Source organism: Cervus canadensis, chromosome 31, assembly GCF_019320065.1.
Source record: "Cervus canadensis isolate Bull #8, Minnesota chromosome 31, ASM1932006v1, whole genome shotgun sequence".
NCBI classification, from domain to species: Eukaryota; Metazoa; Chordata; class Mammalia; order Artiodactyla; family Cervidae; genus Cervus; species Cervus canadensis.
This window is the reverse complement of record NC_057416.1, coordinates 2,225,352-2,247,168: the sequence shown is the minus strand read 5'-3', so window position 1 is coordinate 2,247,168 and position 21,817 is coordinate 2,225,352. Positions and strand designations below refer to the sequence as shown.

General features: G+C 42.2%; 1 protein-coding gene across 1 annotated transcript in view; it reads left to right on the top strand.

Annotated features, from left to right (window-relative positions):
- CSMD1 (CUB and Sushi multiple domains 1) overlaps positions 1–21,484 on the top strand; it is a 2,005,298-nt gene extending 1,983,814 nt beyond the window's left edge. Inside the window, exons 66-70 of the mRNA XM_043454305.1 lie at positions 1,626–1,787; positions 5,128–5,240; positions 5,976–6,063; positions 18,073–18,205; positions 18,305–21,484. Of these exons, the coding sequence (XP_043310240.1) occupies positions 1,626–1,787; positions 5,128–5,240; positions 5,976–6,063; positions 18,073–18,205; positions 18,305–18,464 (656 nt within the window). The 3' untranslated portion in view covers positions 18,465–21,484. The remainder of the gene's footprint in view (positions 1–1,625; positions 1,788–5,127; positions 5,241–5,975; positions 6,064–18,072; positions 18,206–18,304) is intronic.
- The last annotated feature ends 333 nt before the right edge of the window (positions 21,485–21,817 follow it).

Genomic DNA, 21,817 nt, shown 5'->3' with positions numbered 1-21,817 from the left:
ATTGCATTGGTTTCTACCAAACATCAGTATGAGTCAGCTATAGCGCTGCAGACTCTACCTCAGTGTACCCTATCCTCTCTGAAGGGAAGCGCTGAAGAAACGGGCCTCTTTGTATAGGCACACAGTCTAGCACCTCCCCTGTGGTGGTTACATTACACTGCAAACCACCAGCAACAGGTCAGAGGACAAGGGCCCAAAAGGATCCCCCATGTCCCCAGTGGTCGCAGCTGAGCACGGTCGAGCTGCCCCGCCGACCTGCTGCTTCTCCTGCTGCCCGGCCCGGCTGGCCCACCTGACCTGCCAACGAGAGGACCTCGGCATTCACAGCTTCCGCTGGGTGTGTCCCCTCTGACTAGGGAAAGAGATCTGGATGCTGTTTAAAAGGCTGTTTATTTTAGAAAAGGAAGACGAGGCGTCTCGGGCTTGCTGATGAGAAGTGGGCCTCGGTGACACTGCGGACGACGGGCCTGCTCAGCGGCCTGAGCGATCAGCAGCTGTGTCAGAGGCTGCGTCAAGTCTCCGCTTCAAACTTGAGTTTTAAAATTATTACTATTAGGAAGGTGGGTCCATCAAAGCCCTCGCAAGTGCTGACATTGTTCTCTTGTCGGGAGATGTCTTACTGGGTCAGCCTGTCTGGGGAGTCAGGCAAACGTCCAGTGGAGCTGAAAAGAAAAGAGCACCAGGGACCCCGTGCCCCGTCCTCCTCACACTGTGGCCATAAGTGCGTTTGCTGAAACACACTCAGGGAGACAAGCACCTTTCTTTGTACCTGGGAAGTCCAAAAGTGCCTCCTGACCAGCCCCACTCACGGTGGATCTCGTCCAAATAAACATTTTACACATATCATGAGACAGAGCAGAGAGAAATTTAGTGGATTCACTGATGTAGATTTACATCAATTCCCCTGTAAAATGTTACAGCAATATTGTAAAAAGCAGAAATGTGAAAAGTTATAATTTTTTTGTAACCAGTGGAAAGAGAAAATAGCTCAATAATCTTTGTAAGAATTCCCGTCCCAGATGAATTGTAATATTTTAAGAAGACAGTTTGCCTTTTGTTTTTGACATCATTTAGTCTAGCTTTCTTACCAATTCTGGACTATTTCTTATTGGGGGATTGGAGTAGAGCAGAAGAGCTAGATGGGAGATTGTCTTTACTTACAAAATAAAGATCTTGGGAAATAGAGCATCTTTGTTTCCATAAGCCGGGTCTGTGCAGTCAGAGCGGTGCTGTGAAATGCAGGCTTTCCCACTGCAAGTGGACTCGGATGGTCAGTGACACAGCAGTGGTGATTTCCGGGTCAGCCTGACTGATGAGACCTTACCTAGTGTCCGCAGTCCCAGTTCACTGCACACGCTGGCCCTGGTGGATCTGGTAACACAGGTGCGCTGGCGTCCAGCCCAGTGACAGATGACTGTCTGCACATCACAGTAAGCTGCCTGCTCCCGGCCCGGCTCACCTGACTCTTAGGAACCTGCTGTAAGGAGACACGGAGACAGGTCTTTGTCATCACCATCGTCACTGTCGTGCCGTCTTAATGAGCAATGCTATGCCTTCTGTGTGTTAAAACATCTAAGTGTAATTGTTCTGTGGGTGCTAACATTTGTTTGTTTTTCCCCCCACAGTTCCTTCAGATGTGTTTTTCATCCATTCGGTGTGGAAGGGATATTACGAATATTTAGGGAAAAGACAGCCTGCGACCCTAACTGTCGACTGGTTCAATGCAACTAGCAGCAAAGTGAATGCGACGTTCACTGAAGCCTCCCAGGGGGAGCTGAAGTTGACAGGTAGGCACCCAGGGGGCTCCCTCACCAGACTCTCCATCAGTCTTTTGGCTGAGCGGGCAACAACACGGGCCAAGTGTGGCTGATGTCACCAGGGCTTTGCACCCGAAGCCTCTCACTAGGTCATCGCAGGGACGGGGGCAGATGGATCTATCTCCTCACATTAAAGGTTACAAAACCAGTACAGAAAAGCAAATTAATCTGCTCCAGATTACACACAGATCATGTTACATCAAAGATATCTGTAAGATTTATGCCTAGATAGTCACATCTTCAAAATTCAGTTTTGATATGCCCTTGCTGTCATTCTTTAAAACTTGTTTGCTCCTGGTGAGCTTTTATTGATGTGTCTCAGTTTAAAAAAACAATTGAAAGAAAAGAACCAACTCTGGTTTATTTTTAAGCAAGAGACACTTTTAGGTGCTTTATATATATATATACACACACATATATATATATACATATATATATTGTTCATTTCCTTCTTGCATCAATCTTGTGATTTAACTATTATTATTAAACACTTTTTATTTTTTTAACTGGTTTAAAAAAAAAGAGATACCCAGGAAAACTAAGCAGCCTTCCTAAGTGACAGGGCAGGAGTAGGATTTGAGCTCTGCAGTCAGAATCTAAGTGATTAGAATCTCCAGCCCATGTGGGTTGATACCATCAACCCACAGGACACAGAATCACCTTGAGACTGAATCTACTACCTTTTTTTTTTTTTCCAAATTATCTCACTTATAACAATGTATCCTTTTTTGTAGACTGACTTCCAAAGGGTTCAGACTGAGTTGTCCACAAGTCCCAGCCCTGGTTCTGAACATAAGGGCCCCCGAGGGGCCCCCACACGTCCCTGAGGACTAGACAGACACGTGGTTCGCCTCCACAAAGGATGAGAGCCGCTCAGGACCCCTCCCACCCCTCACGCCTCACTTCCCTGCTTCCCTGGCTGTTGCTGTGTGTGCTCGGTCACTCAGTTGTGTCCGACTCTGTGACCCCATGGACCTTGGCCCACCAGGCTCCTCTGTCCATGGGGATTCTTCAGGCAAGAACACTGGAGTGGGTTGCCGTGCCCTCCTCCAGGGGATCTTCCCAGCCCAGGGATCAAACCTAGGTCTCCTGCATTGCAGGCAGATTCTTTACCATCTGAGCCACCAGGGAAGCCCTGGGAAAACACCTAAAAACAGTGCACACACTCTGGATTTAAGAAAAGAAAAATAATCCATACTCACAGATTTTTAACAGGTTCTTATTTATGAATTCATGATCTAGGATCCCCAAAATTGCTTTGCATGTTGACCCTGTGAATGTATAAATGAGATAGACCAGGTGCTCAAATCTAGTCCTGGATCAGAATAAACTGAGAGTAACTGAGGCTTTGTAAAATATTCAGATTTCTTAGGCTCACCCAGGTCCTTTGGATAATATTTTTCTTCATGGAGTTTGGGCTTTTTTCCCAAAGGAAATGTTCTCCAGCGTGACTTTGATACAGTTAGGTTTGTATCTGGAGAAAAGTTTGGATCAAGAGTTGTTCAGACTGAGTCCCAGTGGCTAGACAGAAGTCCACCCACTGTGTACAGTCTGACTGCGAAGGACCATACAGGAGGAAGCGCAGGTCATGCTCCTGGAAAGCCAGCCAGGACCTGGTGTCCTGGGGGTGACGAATTTAATCACCATAAAACTCTCCTGAGTACACACATCTTATCTCTACTAAGAGTTTGTGGAAGTGGGGTTCAGAGCTTTGGAGGTTAACCTGTATGCCAAGAACACAGAGCTGCTGATGGTGATGATGGACAGTGGCCCAGGTCCTGGGCTGGTCCTCCCCATCCATGGGTCCTTCCTGTCCATAGGTTCCATTCCTCTTGTGTGACTGGCCAGTGGACAGTCTTCCTGCAATGTTTTTAGAGGTCTGTTTCTCTAATGAGAGAAAGTGGGAATTAACTGCTGGAGTTCCTGAAACAGTGCAACCTTCCCTTGAACCTGTCTCTGCACAGAAGGCATTTGGGTTATTATTATTTAATATCTGTTCGTTTCTTTGTTTACTTACTGATTTGGTTCCTCCTCTGGGTAGGGAACTAGCCATAGCTGCAAACACATCCCCCCATACCCCCACTTCACACCCTGACCCCGTGGACAAAACCATTCAGCAGTCATTCAGAGGACCTTTGTCCACCAAGCCATTCATTTCATTTTAATGAGCATAGTTCATCTACATAAGTAGCTATATTTGGGGCTTTTTTTATAGTTTCTCTTTTTTTTAATTGATTTAGAAATATTTACATTTTCCCACACTGAAATTTTGTAAGAATTTTGTGCAAACTCTCCGCGTGTCTGTTCAGCATAGCTGTTTTTATCAAGACATCATTTTCTTAGTGATTCAATATTTTTATAGATTATTCTCCATTTAAAGTTATTGTAAAATATCTGGTATATTACCTGTGCTACACAATATATCCTTCTAGCTTGTTTATTTCATACACAGTAGTTTAATCCCCTCTATAATACAGACCTCTGTCCTCAGAAGTGAGTACAAATGGAATAAAAATGATGAATTTAAAAAACTTAATATAAGTGAATGTATATAATTTTTTTTCCTCCTGTGGCATTAAGATGTTGAATCGTATGAAGCAGACAGTACTTACTCGAGACAGACAATGACTTCAATAAGAGGTGATTTTTAGGAAAAAAGGAGGACTGCAGCTAAACTTTAAAAATAAAAATACTAATCACTGTTATTGAAAACACTATCCTCTCTATATAATATTCCACATAAATGGGCCGAGTGCCTACCTTCCTGACCATAAGCATTTCTGCAATGTAAGAATAACCCATGATCCATCTGCTGATGGGCATCTAGGTTGCTTCTATGTCCTGGCTATTATAAACAGTGCTGCGATGAACATTGGGGTGCATGTGTCTCTGTCAGATCTGGTTTCCTCGGTGTGTATGACCAGAAGTGGGATTGCTGGGTCACATGGCAGTTCTATTTCCAGTTTTTTAAGGAATCTCCACACTGTTCTCCATAGTGGCTGTACTAGTTTGCATTCCCACGAACAGTGTAAGAGGTTCCCTTTTCTCCACACCCTCTCCAGTATTTATTGCTTCTAGACTTTTGTGTAGCAGCCATTCTGACTGGCATGTAATGGTACCTCATTGTGGTTTTGAACAAAAACCACTACAGTATTGTAAAGTAATTAGCCTCCAATTACTAATAAAAATAACTAATAAAACTAATTAAATTAATTTATAAATTAAAAATAATAAAAATAAATATAAAACTAATAAAAATAAATTTAAAAAATAATAATAATAAAAAGAATAACCCATGATCCTTTCCTAGGTGTTTACAAAAAGGAGGAGGCCCACTTACTTCTGAAAGCTTTTCAGATAAAAGGTCCAGTGGATATTTTCGTCAGCAACTTTGAGAATGACAACTGGGGACTGGATGGTTATGTGAGTACTTCCTGGAGCGTTTTCTAATCATCATGTCTGCGCAGAGTTGGGAGCACCAACGGAGATCCCTTCCAAGATGCCCTGGGTCCTCTATGCACCTTGAAAACTCAGGGCCCTCGCCCTGGCCTTGCAGCAGCGACACCCCTTCATCATCTGAGGGAAGAAAGCCGTCTCTGAGACCAGAAAGAAACTGGCCAGAGAGACAAGCTGCTCCTGTCAGACAGAAGAGCCTAGATGCAGACCACACCCAACTCTAACACTGGGGCCAGACTTTCCCCAAAGCCACAGTAACCACCCTGCAGGCGCTGAGAGAGTCCCGATGCCCCTTCATAGTGTCTTGCAAGTTAACTCATTGCTTCTGCACCAATTCATCATCAAACTTGAGTGTAAAGGGCTTCACATGATACACAGGAGACAGTAGCCGTGACACAGTGAGTTTTACATAATGCAGGCTCTGAGGTAATTTATATGTGTGTCCCCCTTACAAAGGATACTTAACATATAAATAAGGTGTACATTTTACTAGTTTTGGAGATCAAAATGAGAGAGTTTGTTAGTTGAAAGTTCATATCTTTATTTCTCAATTTTAACTATAAATGGGAATCTCAAAAGGAATGACAAATGTTTAAAAGAATTAACCATTAATGTCTAAATAGGAGAAATAATATTTATATTATGATAAAAGAAGAGGTCATGGTTAATTCTTGTTGTTTCCTTCCTTTTCACATGTATCAGGTATCATCCGGACTTGAAAGAGGAGGGTTTACTTTTCAAGGTGACATACACGGAAAAGACTTTGGGAAATTCAAGCTGGAAAGGCAAGGTATGCTGCACTTACATGATTTTTCAAATCAAATATCAGGTTGGTCTGCAGGTGACTGAGCTAAATGCGGCAGAAAGTGTGACTGGAAAGAAACGGAAACAAAAATAACAGAAGAGACATGTATTTTACAACTGGATGAAAAAATCTTTTTCATTATCAAGCAAAACAGAAAATATCAGCTGGCATAGATGCAATAAATATGCCAGACACAGAATTAATATCTGTAATATACAAAGAAATACTTTGAAATATGGGAAGAAAGCAAAGTGGAAATTCAAAGAATAAGCAAACTATATTGCCCTAAGAATATCATTAAGAAAGAGTAATTAAAAATGGCCAATAAACTATGAAAAGATATTAACTTGAAAAATATGTATTATGTAACAAAGATAGATCATTTTCAGCTATGAGAATGTCAGATTTGGTGTGGACTAGAAAAAGACACTTGGGTGTTCATTTTTGGTGCGTATGTCAGTAGATGTGTATAATTTAACAATAATCTTTCATAAAAAATTCTATTGCTAAGATTTTCAATCAGACATGTGTGACGATTTTTTGCATATCCGGGTATGTGTACAGCAGAACTATTTTTTTTTTTTTGGTTACATTTATTTATTTTTTTTCCTATTTATTTTTTTCATTTATTTTTATTAGTTGGAAGCTAATTACTTTACAATATTGTAGTGGTTTTTGTCATACATTGACATGAATCAGCCATGGAATTACATGTGTTCCCCATCCCGATCCCCCTTCCCACCTCCCTCTCCACCTGATTCCCCTGGGTCTTCCCATTTATTTTTATTAGTTGGAGGCTAATTACTTTACAATATTGTAGTGGTTTTATAATAGCCAAGACACGGAAGCAACCTAGATGCCCATCAGCAGACGAATGGATAAGGAAGCTGTGGTGCATATACACCATGGAATATTACTCAGTCATTAAAAAAAATTCATTTGAATCAGTTCTAATGAGATGGATGAAACTGGAGCCCATTATACAGAGTGAAGTAAGCCAGAAAGATAAAGACCAAATACTAACGCATATGTATGGAATTTAGAAAGATGGTAACGATAACCCTATATGCAAAATAGAACTATTCTTAATAGTTGAAATTAGAAATAACTTGAATATCTGACACATATATCATAAATGAATTGCTTCTTACATCAATCTTATGCCATGTGTTACATTAAATATAAGACAGTTTAATTCAATATATGTCATTAGAGAACAAAGATTACAGATTGATGTGGAAAGGTGTTCATGACTTATATACATGAAGAAGTTTGCTCTAGATAGACAGAAGGGACAAATATGCCTGCCTGCCTTCTTTGTGTCTTTCTCAAGTACTTGATGTATATCTTAGTAATTAGACAAGAAAAATGTATGGAAAAAAACCACTAAATGTGAAGCTTACCTCATCCACTTGCTAGTTTTGTGATCCAGGAGGAATTACAACATTCTCAAGCCTATTTTGTCATCTGAAATCTCAGTGGAGAGTCAGTTCCCAGTTGCTGGGAAGATTGAGAGTCAATATGAGGGTCTGCTTTGTGCTAAAGCTCTTCTCGCACATATCTTTACTCATGTTGCTACTAACACAGATGAGAAGGTGCAATTTTTATAATGAAATGAGTGCCATGTTTCTCATGAATAGTATCAGCTACTTTCTACTTTACTTACAGAATGCTCCTAACATATTAATTGTACACAGAGGAGTACCGCTGTGTAGAATTTGATGCCAAGCAGTCTTTCAGAGGAACAGGAGTGTAGTATTTGGTGATGGTTGTCACTGATGTACTGATTTCATAAAACCTTTATCAATATCCTGAGGGATTCCAAAGGAAATATATATCAAACTGTATAATATCATGCTTAAAAAAAAAAAAAAACTTGACCAAAAGAGATAATTAATTATAAAATACTCCAAACCCACCTTTCCAAATTAAGAACTTTTACATAGAAGAGCTTTAAATTACAATGTCAGCCATGGCTGAGATGATGCTTTCAATGGGGTCACATTATTTTGAGATAATGAAAATAGGCCGGCACTAATGATGGTGAAGTTTTCTCTTGCTCTGAGCCAAACCCTGTGGTTATCTGCCCTCCTTTCTCCAAGGCACATGCTCTAGTAATTCTGTCTAAGGACACCCCAGCGAGCCGTGCACAATACTCTGTGGATGGCAGAGTTTACTGATCTAGTCAGCCTGACCAGAATCATCACTTTGTTGTTGAGAATTTTTTTGCACTGCCCCATTTCTTTTTAATATAACAAAAGAACAGCTTGCTTTAACAAGTGATCTTCTCACGTGATGATGAGCTTATTGTCAGGAAAAACAATTTGGCTTACAAAATAATTTGAATCACAAGCAAGTGTCCCATTCAACTAATGAGAAAAAGTCTATGTGTAAGTAATGCTTCGACAACAACCATTCATTTCAGAGTTATGGCTACACTCTATTTTTATGGATAAAAATAAACAACCTCTTAATTGTCTCCAGTCAGTAGATAAATTGAAAAAAATGTGATTATCTTTAAATGGATACTAAAGCAAGTTAGTTTGAAAGGCAACTCTAATGCAAAAATTGTGTAAGGAACAAAAATAAATTGGTTTCCCCATTAAAATCAAAGCCCCCAGGACCTCCCTAGTGGTCCAGTGGCTAAGACTCCATTCTCCAATGGGGGCCCAGGTTTGATGTCTGGTCAGGGAACTAGACACTGCATGCCACAACTAAGATGCAGAACAGTCAACCAAATAAAAATAAATATTAAGAAAATCTAAGCCCCCCTGCTACAGAATGTAAGAGAGTACAAGCCATGTATCTACTCAGGAACTTGTATCCAGAATATATAAACCCTATGGCTAAGGAGTACACGTTTCAGTTCAGTTGCTCAGTCGTGTCCGACTCTTTGCGAACCCATGAACCACAGCACGCCAGGCTTCCCTGTCCATCACCAACTCCCAGAGTTTGCTCAAACTCGTGTCCATCGAGTCGGTGATGCCATCCAACTATCTCATCCTCTGTCGTCCCCTTCTCCTCCTGCTTTCAATTTTTCCCATCATCGGGGTCTTTTCTAATGAGTTAGTTTTTCACATCAGGTGGCCAAAGTATTGGAGTTTCAGCTTCAACATCAGTCCTTCCAATGAATATTCAGGACTGATTTCTTTTAGGATGGGCTGGTTGGATCTCCTTGCAGTCCAAGGGACTCTCAAGAGTCTTCTCCAACACCACAGTTCAAAAGCATCATTCTTCAGGGCTCAGCTTTCTTTATAGTCTAACATCCATACATGACTACTGGAAAAATCATAGCTTTGACTAGATGGACCTTTGTTGGTGAAGTAATGTCTCTGCTTTTTAATATGCTGCCTAGGTTGGTCATAGCTTTTCTTCCAAGGAGCAAACGTCTTTGAATTTCATAGATGCAGTGATCATCTGCAGATTTTGGAGTCCCCCAGAAATAAAGTCTCTCACTGTTTCCATTGTTTCCCCATCTACTTGCCATGATGGGATCAGATGCCATGATCTTAGTTTTCTGAATGTTGGGTTTTAAGCCAACTTTTTCACACTCCTCTTTTACTTTCATCAAGAGGCTCTTTAGTTCTTCAGTTTCTGCCATAAGGGTGGTGTCATCTGCATATCTGAGGTTATTGATGTTTCCCCTAGCAATCTTGATTCCAGCTTGTGCTTCATCCATCCTGGCATTTCTCATGATGTACTCTGCATATAAGTTAAACAAGCAGGGTGACAAAATATAGCCATGATGTACTCCTTTCCTGATTTGGAACCAGTCTGTTGTTCCATTTCCAGTTCTAACTGTTGCTTCTTGACCTGCATACAGATTTCTCAGGAGGCAGGTCAGATGGTCTGGTATTCATTTTCCACAGTTAGTTGTGATCCACACAGTCAAAGGCTTTGGCGTAGTCAATAAAGCAGAAGTATATGTTTTTCTGCACTCTCTTGCTTTTTCAATGATCCAACAGATGTTGGCAATTTGATCTCTGGTTCCTCTGCCTTTTCTAAATCCAGCTTCAACATCTGGAATTTCATGGTTCACATATTGTTGAAGCCTGACTTGGAGAATTTTGAGCATTACTTTGCTAGCACGTGACATGAGTGCATTTGTGCAGTATTTTGAACATTCTTTGGCATTGCCTTTCTTTGTGATCGGAATGAAATATGACTTTTTCCAGTCCTGTGGCCACTGCTGACTTTTCCAAATTTGCTGGCATATGGAGTGCAACACTTTCACAGCATCATCTTTTAGGATTTGAAATAGCTCAACTAGAATTCCATCACCTCCACTAGCTTTGTTCATAGTGATATTCCCTAAGGCTGACTTGACTTCTCATTCTAGGATGTCTGGCTCCAGGTGAGTGATCACACCATCATGATTATCTGGGTCATAGAGATCTTTTTTGTATAGTTCTTCTGTGTATTCTTGCCACCTCTTCTTAATATCTTCTGCTTTTGTTAGGTCCATACCATTTCTGTCCTTTATTGTGCCCATCTTTGCATGAAGTGTTCCCTTGGTATCTCTAATTTTCTTGAAGAGATCTCAAGTCTTTCTCATTCTATTGTTTTCCTCTATTTCTTTGTACTGTTCGCTTAGGAAGGCTTTCTCATCTCTCTGTGCTATTCTTTGGAACTCTGTGTTCAAATAGGTATATCTTTCCTTTTCTCCTTTGCCTTTAGTTTCTCTTCTTTTCTCAGCTATTCATAAGGTCTCCTCAAATACACGTTTAGCAGGCAAACAACCTAATTAAAACACTGGCAACCAGTTTGAATACACATTTCTCCAAAGAGATAAAAATGACCAACAAGCAAATGAAAAGATGCTCAACATCATTAATCATTAGGGAAACACAAATCCAAAGCTACCTCACACCCACTTGGGTGGCTCAGACCATAATGACAAGAAACAAGTAGAGGCAAGATGTGCAGGAATTAGGAGGCTCATACCAGGCTGATGTGAAAGTGATGATGGCGCAGTTGCTGTGGGAAACTGCCTGGCAGTCGTTCATCGGGTAGCTGAAACATGGGGCTACCACAGGGGTCAGCATTTCCACTCCAACACATATGACAAGAGAACTAGGAGACACATGTTCACACATAAACCCATACATGAATGTTTATACCAGCGTATTTCCCAGTTGTCCAAATGTGGAAACAATCCAAGTGTCCATCAGCATGTGGCGCATGCACACAGTGGATGTTATCTTGAAAACGTCATGCGAAATACAAGAAGCCACTCACCAAAAAACACATACTGAGTTCTTGTATTTATATGCAGTATCCAGAGTGGCCGAATCTATACAGACAGAGAGTACAGCAGTGGTTGCCGAAAGCTGGAGCCTGGCAGAAGGAGGAGGAGGAGGGACTGCTGAGGGGCCAATTTTAGGGGCAAAAGCAGTGTTCTCACATAGGTTGTGGCAATCACTGCAGCATCAAACCCCACATTTTTACTAGTAAAAAAGAAAACCCTGAAATTAAAAGGGTGAGTCCTTGCACCCTTGCATTAAAAGGGTGAATTCTATAGTATGTGCATTTCTTCCAGTAGTGCTCCAGCCTATAACGTGAAAAGACACCCACCTTCATTCTTAAGAAGCACAACTGAGAAAATAGCTGCACGCTGCGTCTGATGTCCTAGGGCAGCAGCAGTGGTGATAATGTGCAGAAGGGGGGCAGCGAGAGGCAAGGACAGAGGTGGGGTGCGGGCGGGGGGAGATGGGACACAGTGTGCAGGTCCCTTCTGAGATGGGCTGGGAGGAAATTGGGAAGCCACTTTGTAGAGAGACTAGGTAAGACTGAGCAACGCTACGAGGTACACGTTCTGTTAGGTGGTGCTTCCACTTCTTAGAATCTATCCTGTATATTCAGCCTCCTGCTGATGCATCTCTGTAGAAAGAGGATTTCATGGTGGCATCACAGAGAACTACTAGAAACGGCCCAAATGTTTTTCAACGGCAGATTGGCTAAATAAATTCTGCTTTAGCCAATTAATAGAATATGGCACACCTGAAAACAATTACATTCACATGTGCAGATGGAAGAACTTCACAAATATATGGTTAAGTTTAAAAAGGCACATTTTTGTCAAAGATAAGGTGTCCATAGGTCCGTGGATTTATCTCTGGGCTTTCTATTCTGTTCCATTGATCTATATTTCTGTCTTTGTGCCAGTACCATACTGTCTTGTTGACTGTGGCTTTGTAGTAGAGTCTGAAGTCAGGCAGGTTGATTCCTCCAGTTCCATTCTTCTTTCTCAAGATTACTTTGGCTATTCGAGGTTTTTTGTATTTCCATACAAATTGTGAAATTCTTTGGTCTAGTTCTGTGAAAAATACCGTTGGTAACTTGATAGGGATTGCATTGAATCTATAGATTGCTTTAGGTAGAATAGCCATTTTGACAATATTGATTCTTCCAATCCATGAACACGGTATGTTTCTCCATCTGTTTGTGTCCTCTTTGATTTCTTTCATCAGTGTTTTATAGTTTTCTATGTATAGGTCTTTTGTTTCTTTAGGTAGATATACTCCTAAGTATTTTATTCTTTTTGTTGCAATGGTGAATGGTATTGTTTCTTTAATTTCTCTTTCTGTTTTTTCATTGTTAGTATATAGGAATGCAAGGGATTTCTGTGTGTTAATTTTATATCCTGCAACTTTACTATATTCATTGATTAGCTCTAGTAATTTTCTGGTAGAGTCTTTAGGGTTTTCTATGTAGAGGATCATGTCATCTGCAAACAGTGAGAGTTTCACTTCTTCTTTTCCTATCTGGATTCCTTTTACTTCTTTTTCTGCTCTGATTGCTGTGGCCAAAACTTCCAACACTATGTTGAATAGTAGTGGTGAGAGTGGGCACCCTTGTCTTGTTCCTGATTTCAGGGGAAATGCTTTCAATTTTTCACCATTGAGGGTGATGCTTGCTGTGGGTTTGTCATATATAGCTTTTATTATGTTGAGGTATGTTCCTTCTATTCCTGCTTTTTGGAGAGTTTTAATCATAAATGAGTGTTGAATTTTGTCAAAGGCTTTCTCTGCATCTATTGAGATAATCATATGATTTTTATCTTTCAATTTGTTAATGTGGTGTATTACATTGATTGATTTGCGGATATTAAAGAATCCTTGCATTCCTGGGATAAAGCCCACTTGGTCATGGTGTATGATTTTTTTAATATGTTGTTGGATTCTGTTTGCTAGAATTTTGTTAGGATTTTTGCATCTATGTTCATTAGTGATATTGGCCTGTAGTTTTCTTTTTTTGTGGCATCTTTGTCTGGTTTTGGAATTAGGGTGATGGTGGCCTCATAGAATGAGTTTGGAAGATCAATGGAACAGAATAGAAAGCCCAGAGATAAATCCACGGACCTATGGACACCTTATCTTTGACAAAGGAGGCAAGGATATACAATGGAAAAAAAGACAACCTCTTTAACAAGTGGTGCTGGGATAACTGGTCAACCACTTGTAAAAGAATGAAACTAGAACATTTTCTAACACCATACACAAAAATAAACTCAAAATGGATTAAAGATCTAAATGTAAGACCAGAAACTATAAAACTCCTAGAGGAGAACATAGGCAAAACACTCTCCGACATAAATCACAGCAAGATCCTCTCTGACCCACCTCCCAGAATATTGGAAATAAAAGCAAAACTAAACAAATGGGACCTAATGAAACTTAAAGGCTTTTGCAATACAAAGGAAACTATAAGCAAGGTGAAAAGACAGCCTTCAGAATGGGAGAAAATAATAGCAAATGAAGCAACAGACAAAGGATTAATCTCAAAAATATACAAGCAACTCCTGCAGCTCAATTCCAGAAAAATAAATGACCCAATCAAAAAATGGGCCAAAGAACTAAACAGACATTTCTCCAAAGAAGACATACAGATGGCTAACAAACACATGAAAAGATGCTCAACATCACTCATTATTAGAGAAATGCAAATCAAAACCACAATGAGGTACCATTACACGCCAGTCAGGATGGCTGCTATCCAAAAGTCTACAAGCAATAAATGCTGGAGAGAGTGTGGAGAAAAGGGAACCCTTTTACACTGTTCGTGGGAATGCAAACTAGTACAGCCACTATGGAGAACAGTGTGGAGATTTCTTAAAAAACTGGAAATAGAACTGCCATATGACCCAGCAATCCCACTTCTGGGCATACACACTGAGGAAACCAGATCTGAAAGAGACACGTGCACCCCAATGTTCATCGCAGCACTGTTTATAATAGCCAGGACATGGAAGCAACCTAGATGCCCATCAGCAGATGAATGGATAAGGAAGCTGTGGTACATATACACCATGGAATATTACTCAGCCATTAAAAAGAATTCATTTGAACCAGTCCTAATGAGATGGATGAAACTGGAACCCCTTATACAGAGTGAAGTAAGCCAGAAAGATAAAGAACATTACAGCATACTAACACATATATATGGAATTTAGAAAGATGGTAACGATAACCCTATATGCAAAACGGAAAAAGAGACACAGAAATACAGAACAGACTTTTGAACTCTGTGGGAGAATGTGAGGGTGGGATATTTCAAAAGAACAGCATGTATACTATTTATGGTGAAACAGATCACCAGCCCAGGTGGGATGCATGAGACAAGTGCTCGGGCCTGGTGCACTGGGAAGACCCAGAGGAATCGGGTGGAGAGGGAGGTGGGAGGGGGGATCGGGATGGGGAATACATGTAAATCTATGGCTGATTCATATCAATGTATGACAAAAAAAAATAAATATATAAAAAAATAAAAAGGCACATTTTTAAAAATGTAAATAGTATCCCCATATTTTAGGAAAGTAGGAACAAAGAAACAGTCACAAATATTAATAGTACACTGGGGACTTTCCTGGTGGCCCAGCAGCTAAGACACTGCCCACCCAATGCTGGGGGCCCTGGTTCCATTCCTCATCAGGGAACTAGATCCCGCATGTCGCAACTAAGACCTGGTGCAGCCAAATAAATAAATACAAAATATACACACACACACACACACTCTATACTAGTACATTATGTGAAGGACGCTAAAGCACAAACAAAATCAAAACCGAAGACCTTGTTAATCATATAGAGGAAAACTCGTGCAAAGGGCAAGGCATGACCCTTTATGTCCATCATCTTCATATTTATTTCTGTATCTGCTTATGCCACTTTAATTAATATCATGTACATGTATTACCCTTTAAATTATTAAAACACGGGTAAATAACTGAAATTAACTAGGAGCTCCAGACAGCATAATAATTTCAGAGTCAAGTCAGGAGTTTAATTCAAAAAGACCTTTCATGTTGCCCTTTGTCATGATGTGAGGTCTCCGGTGGCAGGTCCATTATCCAGGATTTTATTAATTGGAAACCTGAGATCTGTTATGGCCAAAAATATATAGTCTTGCTCACAGATAACAGAAAGTGGCTTTGGTTAATTTAAGCAGACTACAAATTTATCAGGATGAGCAGAGATGCACAGAATTATAAACACCTGGAGAATGAGCCACGGTAACTTAATGGAAACCAGCAGATACTGAACCACTACAAAGACAGCACCATTTTTTTCATTTCTCAAATATGTACTGAGCAACTGTTATGTTCGAGGTTCTACTGTAGGAACTGGGGATTTAAGAGGAAAGCTGGCCAGACAACTACTCGGGCGTCATGCCACCAATTTTCTAGTAAATGTGGGTCCTGGGGAAACTGTGCAGCTAAAGTTCTAAGTAACTGACATGTCCTGCCATTTCTTTCTCACAACAAATCTCTGAAGCTGAGGCTCTTTGAGCAGTACTGGGTTCTCCTGGCTGGACAGCACCACCCCTGGGGGCTGGGGTCACTTCTGCACCCGGCATCCAAAATGGAGAGGCCTGCACTGCTGTAGCTGGAACCACCACCACCCCCAGGAAGCTCTTGATGCTGTCCCCAGGGCTCTAGCCACACCACAGCCCCAAGTCTCTGCATCACTCATGCTAAGCCCGTGCCCAGGGAGGGAGCACCCTGTTGGCTTTGCTCACAAGTCCATCACCTGGGTGCTGAGATTTAGGAGAACAAATATCTGGCTCCCCTGTGCATAGCAGCTGGTGAATGCACCAGAAAATGAAAAATTAAATCTGAATCATACATGCTGATACAGGAGGATCACAAAAAGATATGGTTGATTTACAAGGTGCCAACATCCAGCATAAAATATGTTTACATAAGAACTGGAGGTGGTAGGGAGTAGCATAATCTTGCATCTACTGAAGGTGTGTGTGTGTGTTCGGTCGCTCAGTCGAGTCCAACTCTTTGCGACCCCATGGATTGTATAGCCCACCAGGCTGCTCTGTCCATTGGATTCTCCAGGCAAGAATACTGGCGTGGGTTGTTATGCCCTCTTCTAGGGGATCTTCCCGACCCAGGGATCGAACCTACATCTCCTGCATTGGCAGGAGGATTCTTTACCACTAGTGCCACCTTGGGAAGCCCATCTACTGAAGGAGATGACAATTAATATTATTTTTAAATTTTTATGAACAGTTCTTTAAAAGGCTATTTAATTATTTTAAATATTTGATTACTTCTTTGTATTTGTGTCTTGTAAAAAAAAAAAAAAGGAACAGAAAACATCCCATAAGTTCTGGAAATATACTTTGAAATGAGGTCAGCTTCATTTTACAGTTCTGCTATATTCAGATGACCCCAGTCATAATTAACTACACACATGCATTGAGTGGTTCCATGCAATTAAGTCAAATACATTTCAAAATTGTGTTTTGTAAGTAAATTCCTCAAGAATAAACTTACTAGGCAATAATCCCTTGATAAATGTTCTCTGATCTGAACTTTTAGTGTTTGCTTCTTCCTCAGTTCTGTGCGGGAGAAGGCAGTGGCACCCCACTCCAGTACTCTTGCCTGGAAAATCCCGTGGATGGAGGAGCCTGGTGGGCTGCAGTCCATGGGGTCGCTCTGAGTTGGAACGAATGAGCAACTTCACTTTCACTTTTCACTTTCATGCATTGGAGGAGGAAATGGCAACCCACTCCAGTATTCTTGCCTGGAGAATCCCGGGGACGGGGGAGCCTGGTGGGCTGCCGTCTATGGGGTCGCACAGAGTCAGACAGGACACAACTGATGCGACTTAGCAGCAGCAGCAGCAGCAGTGCTGTGCAGAACTGTCCACTTTGGAGATACATAAGCTAATGATCATATCGCCTGCCTGGTGTCTGAGATGTGTATCCTTGCCTTCCCTTCTAATGGACCGAACTCATTTTATAGAAACTTGCTTTATAAAATTGACATGCATTCTTTGATGATTTCTAAATTCATAATGAATTTTGAAATCTATGCCAATAAAGGTAGATTGCACCAAAATATTCACATGTGATGGGTCTCCATGGTGGCTCAGATGGTAAAGAATCCATCTGCAGTGTGAGAGACCTGGGTTCAATCCCTGATTTGGGAAGCTTCCCTGGAGAAGGGAACGGCTACCCACTGCAGTATTCTGGTCTGTAGAATTCCATGGATAGAGGAGCCTGGTGGGCTACAGTCCATGGGGTCACAAACAGTCAGACATGAAGGCGATTCTACTTCTATAGAGACCTGGACTTCTTGTGTCATTTCAGTGACTTGTCCTGGGGCAGGAGCAAACAGCACATGCTACCCACATTTATAGACAGGTACAGCCCTATAGATGCTTCAGTTAGACTTTACACAAATGTGAGTCTCTACAGCCATGAGCAAAAGCCAGTATGACCACCGCCCACTTTGCAGTTCTCACACTGGAAACACGACACTCTCAGTGTTGACGGTCAGTGAGGAACCACCAGCCTTTTCTGTTAATCCTTAAGATGGATATTAAAATCTTTGAAAACAGTGTCAGCTGCTTTCCAACGGAGTGGGAACACTTTCTGCTTCTTGGGGAGTCTGCCTTTGTTTATAAAGCCCACTGTAGCTCTGTCTCTGTGTGAGCAGGAGGACGCTGACTGCAGCTTAACGCTCCCTTTCTTTTCCAGACCCCGTGAGCTCCGACCAGGACTCCTCCGGTCAGTACCACGGCACCAGCAGTGGCTCTGTGGCGGCTGCCATTCTAGTTCCGTTCTTCGCACTCATCTTATCAGGGTTTGCATTTTACCTCTACAAACACAGGTACCGTCGCCCCGCCGTCGGTTTACAGACGCTGCGTCTCTCCCCACGCCCTGGCCCTGCGGTCCTGACGGCCTGTCCCCCTCTTGTCTCCCGCCCCAGGACGAGACCCAAGGTCCAGTACAACGGCTACGCCGGCCACGAGAACAGCAACGGGCAGGCCTCCTTTGAGAACCCCATGTACGACACGAACTTAAAGCCCACCGAGGCCAAGGCCGTGCGCTTTGACACGACTCTGAACACGGTGTGCACCGTGGTGTAGCCCGTGGGCGGCCGCCTCATAGCCATACCTCCGACGACGGACAGCAGGGACCACAGGTGCCACAAACCCTCCCCTCCGGCCCGGCCCCTCCCGGCCACGCGGGGGACGCGGGCCACAGGCAGACCCTCGTCCCGGGAGCGGACCCGCCGCCGCCCTGCCGCGGCCCCGGGGCGCGGAGGAGGGCGCGGCCCCGGGACGCGTGGCCTTGCCCAGCAGCCCTGCCCGCCTGCTGTGGCCCAGCTGCCTCTCAGCGCAGCCTCGGCCGGTCGGCCTCTGGGCCACACGTGGTAGCACCGCAGTATGGGTTCATTGTTTTGTTTTTTTTTAATCCCCATGAATATTCTGGAAAAAGAAAAAAAAAGCCCTCCTGAAGAAGACACCTTTCCGGCAGCCGCACACACCTGCAGACGCTTTGCGCCGTCCTCCCCGAGACCGGCAAGCTTCGAGGGCCCCGCAGCTCACCTCGGGGCCACCCCAGGGCCATCTGCAAATTTCCCAGTCAGCTGTTCTCTCGCAGAATTTTTGATGCACAATTTTTTGCACTACTGTGTTATGAATGACTAAGATTCTGATAAAAAATAAACTATTTACATGGGGTTTCTACACACTATCCATTGTATATAAGCATCCTGCCATACTGTCAAGCTAAGCATTCCAGCTTCAGTTTAGTTAGCGTGTGAGAAAAAAGAAAAAAAATCCCCAGATATGGCACAGGTTTTAAAACGAAAAATAATATCAAAGAGATTTATTTTATTACTGCTTTCTTTTAGCTTCACAGCTGTGTTGAATTCATTGAGAAAGAACAGAGGCCTTTTATTTCCCACATCCTTTCTTTAGTCTTGTCCCCATCCCATGATCATAGATATTCCACTACTTCATAGCAGGAGGTCTGCAGCACTTTCCAAGTGCAGTGTACAGATGTGAATAGTAATTTATTTTAGGTCGCTCCTGACCTGCCTGTGGGTTTGGGTTCACCACACAGTCTTCCTGTCCATCCTCTGCTGTGATTTCTTTCTTTCGCTGCCATCCCTCTCATTTTCTGTTAAAGGACTGTGTGTTCCTGGGACGCAGTGGAAAAGTTTCAGGATGATCAAAATAGTAAGTGTTCCTTTAGAGGCAAGGAAAAGTCACACCCACTCTTCTTTCCTGATGACACAAATATTACTATTATAGATTTCTTCTGTTTTATGCTATATAATCCCATATGGAAAGAAAACCTTGGTGATTTTTTGTCTTCACAGGTAAATTATGAATCACAGTATAAATAAAGTAGGTGTGACTCCCCAGGCAGTAAAAACCCGGACAGGAAGCAGAAAATGCGGCCGTGAGGATGTTTACATAAAAAACTCAGAGATCATGTTTATTTTTACTTACAGTTGTTTGATTAAAAAAATTTTTTTTTTTGCTTTGAAAAGGCAAGGCGTATGTTATTATCTGAGTTTTAAGTATGCATTCCACTTACTGAGAAGGTCCCCTTTGTCCATCCTTGGCAGCATCAGTAGAGACTTGGTTCTTGAGGACATGTTGACATGTAGCTTTAAGACTGATGTATGTGTTTGTTACATGTTTCGATGCAGGGCTTGAAAAGTGAACAATGAAAAACACAGATGTCAGGATAATAGCTCATTCTTTCAAAAGTTTCAATCTGAACATTTCAGTTGCTCTTACCCATGGGGCACTCACGGTCCTGCTGCCTGTTTGAAGGGCACAGCTGTCGGGAGGCGTGGCCAAGCTGTGGCCCCGCCTCTCCCGGCCTCTCCCACCCGCAGCATGGAGCTCCAGGGTTCGCCCTGGCCAACCTGGCAATGGGACCAAGCGGGCTTTGCAGCCTGGAGTCCTTCCGGCTTCTTCTCCTTAGGCCAGATGAGGTCAGTCAGAGGCAGGCTCCTCGCACACCCAGGGAGCTGAAGTAAAGAGAAGACAGGAGGAAGCCGTCGCGTCTTTGTGTGCAGGGGAGAACAGGGTTACTATACATATGAGGTGTATATATATACATACATATAGATAAATATAATAGCGTGTACATATGCAGTTTGAGTCATTCAAACTAGGTGCAAAATGCTGACTTCAGAGTCTGAATCAGTGTCTCTCTCCACATCCCTGACCTGCTTGCTGGTCAATGACGTTACGAAACCCTGACACGACAGGACATACCTACATACAGGAAACCACATATCAGATCAGACGTGATTCTCCTTTGTGTGCACACTCAGAGTGTCCTCAGGTGCCCGTTTGGAGCATGTTGTTAAAAAAAGTGCCCCATGAAATTCCTGTGCGAGAGTCCTGCCCAGTTTCTCCCCAGGCTGTGTGCAGTGTTGATCAGATTCCCGCGAGGTGCTGGAGGTCCGGTCCAAGCCGTCGGCACGTGCGCCCTCTGGTCCGGCTGCAGGATTGTTTCCGGGAGCAGCCAGAGGCCGAGGAGGGCGGGAGCCCCGGACAGGTCCTGTGCTTCAAAGCTGTTCAAACTGCTGCTTGTCCCACACATCTTGCCTTTCTTCAGGCTAGCTGCAATAATTTTTTTCTTCTGTAAAATATTTTGTAAACAACCACAAAAAAAAAAAAAAAAAAAAGCTATTATAAAAAAGGGGAAAGAACGCTGGCATTACGATCAGGAAACCATCGCCATCAGCCACCCGTCTCGCCACCTCGCCACATGCTGCTGACATGAAGTAGGTGCAAACGACCTTTTTGTACAGAGATATATTTTTTATGAAGAATTTGTAAAATTATTAAATATGCTGTAATTTTTTGATTAATGTAGGTAAATTGTTAAAAAAAATAAATGTTTTTACAATACAAAACTGTAATTTTCCCAATAATGTACAATGTACCATCTCTAGCTGACGTTCAGTTCCAATCCTATTACACATGTATTAATATTAAAGTGACCTGTTAAAATGAACAGTTATCTTTTTTTGTCAAAAAAAAAATTATACAGAGAGTGTAATATAGCCTGTGCAATGCCACCTATCTTTAAAGCAAATCAGAGTTCTAATTAAATATTTAATTTTAGATTTCTATTTTTTGGTGTGAATTTATTTTATCTTTAATAGATGCCTGCAAGTCCCTGGAAGGGGAGGGAAAGAATGAACAAATTAGTGATGGGTGTTCACTGTATTTAGAACGAGAGTCAATACTTTTCCCAAGATACAGCATCCCCGTTGTGGTTAATAAAGAGCACATCTATGAAAAGCACTGATACAGAGAAACAGAGGCTGACAGACTTCTTGATGGTTTTTGAGTTAAAATCAGTGAGAGCTTTCAGTTCCCTCCAAACCAAAGTCAAGCCTACACTTTTATGATTAAAAAAAAAAACGTGTGAGTTCTTTCAGTAAGGCTTCACAACACTGAAA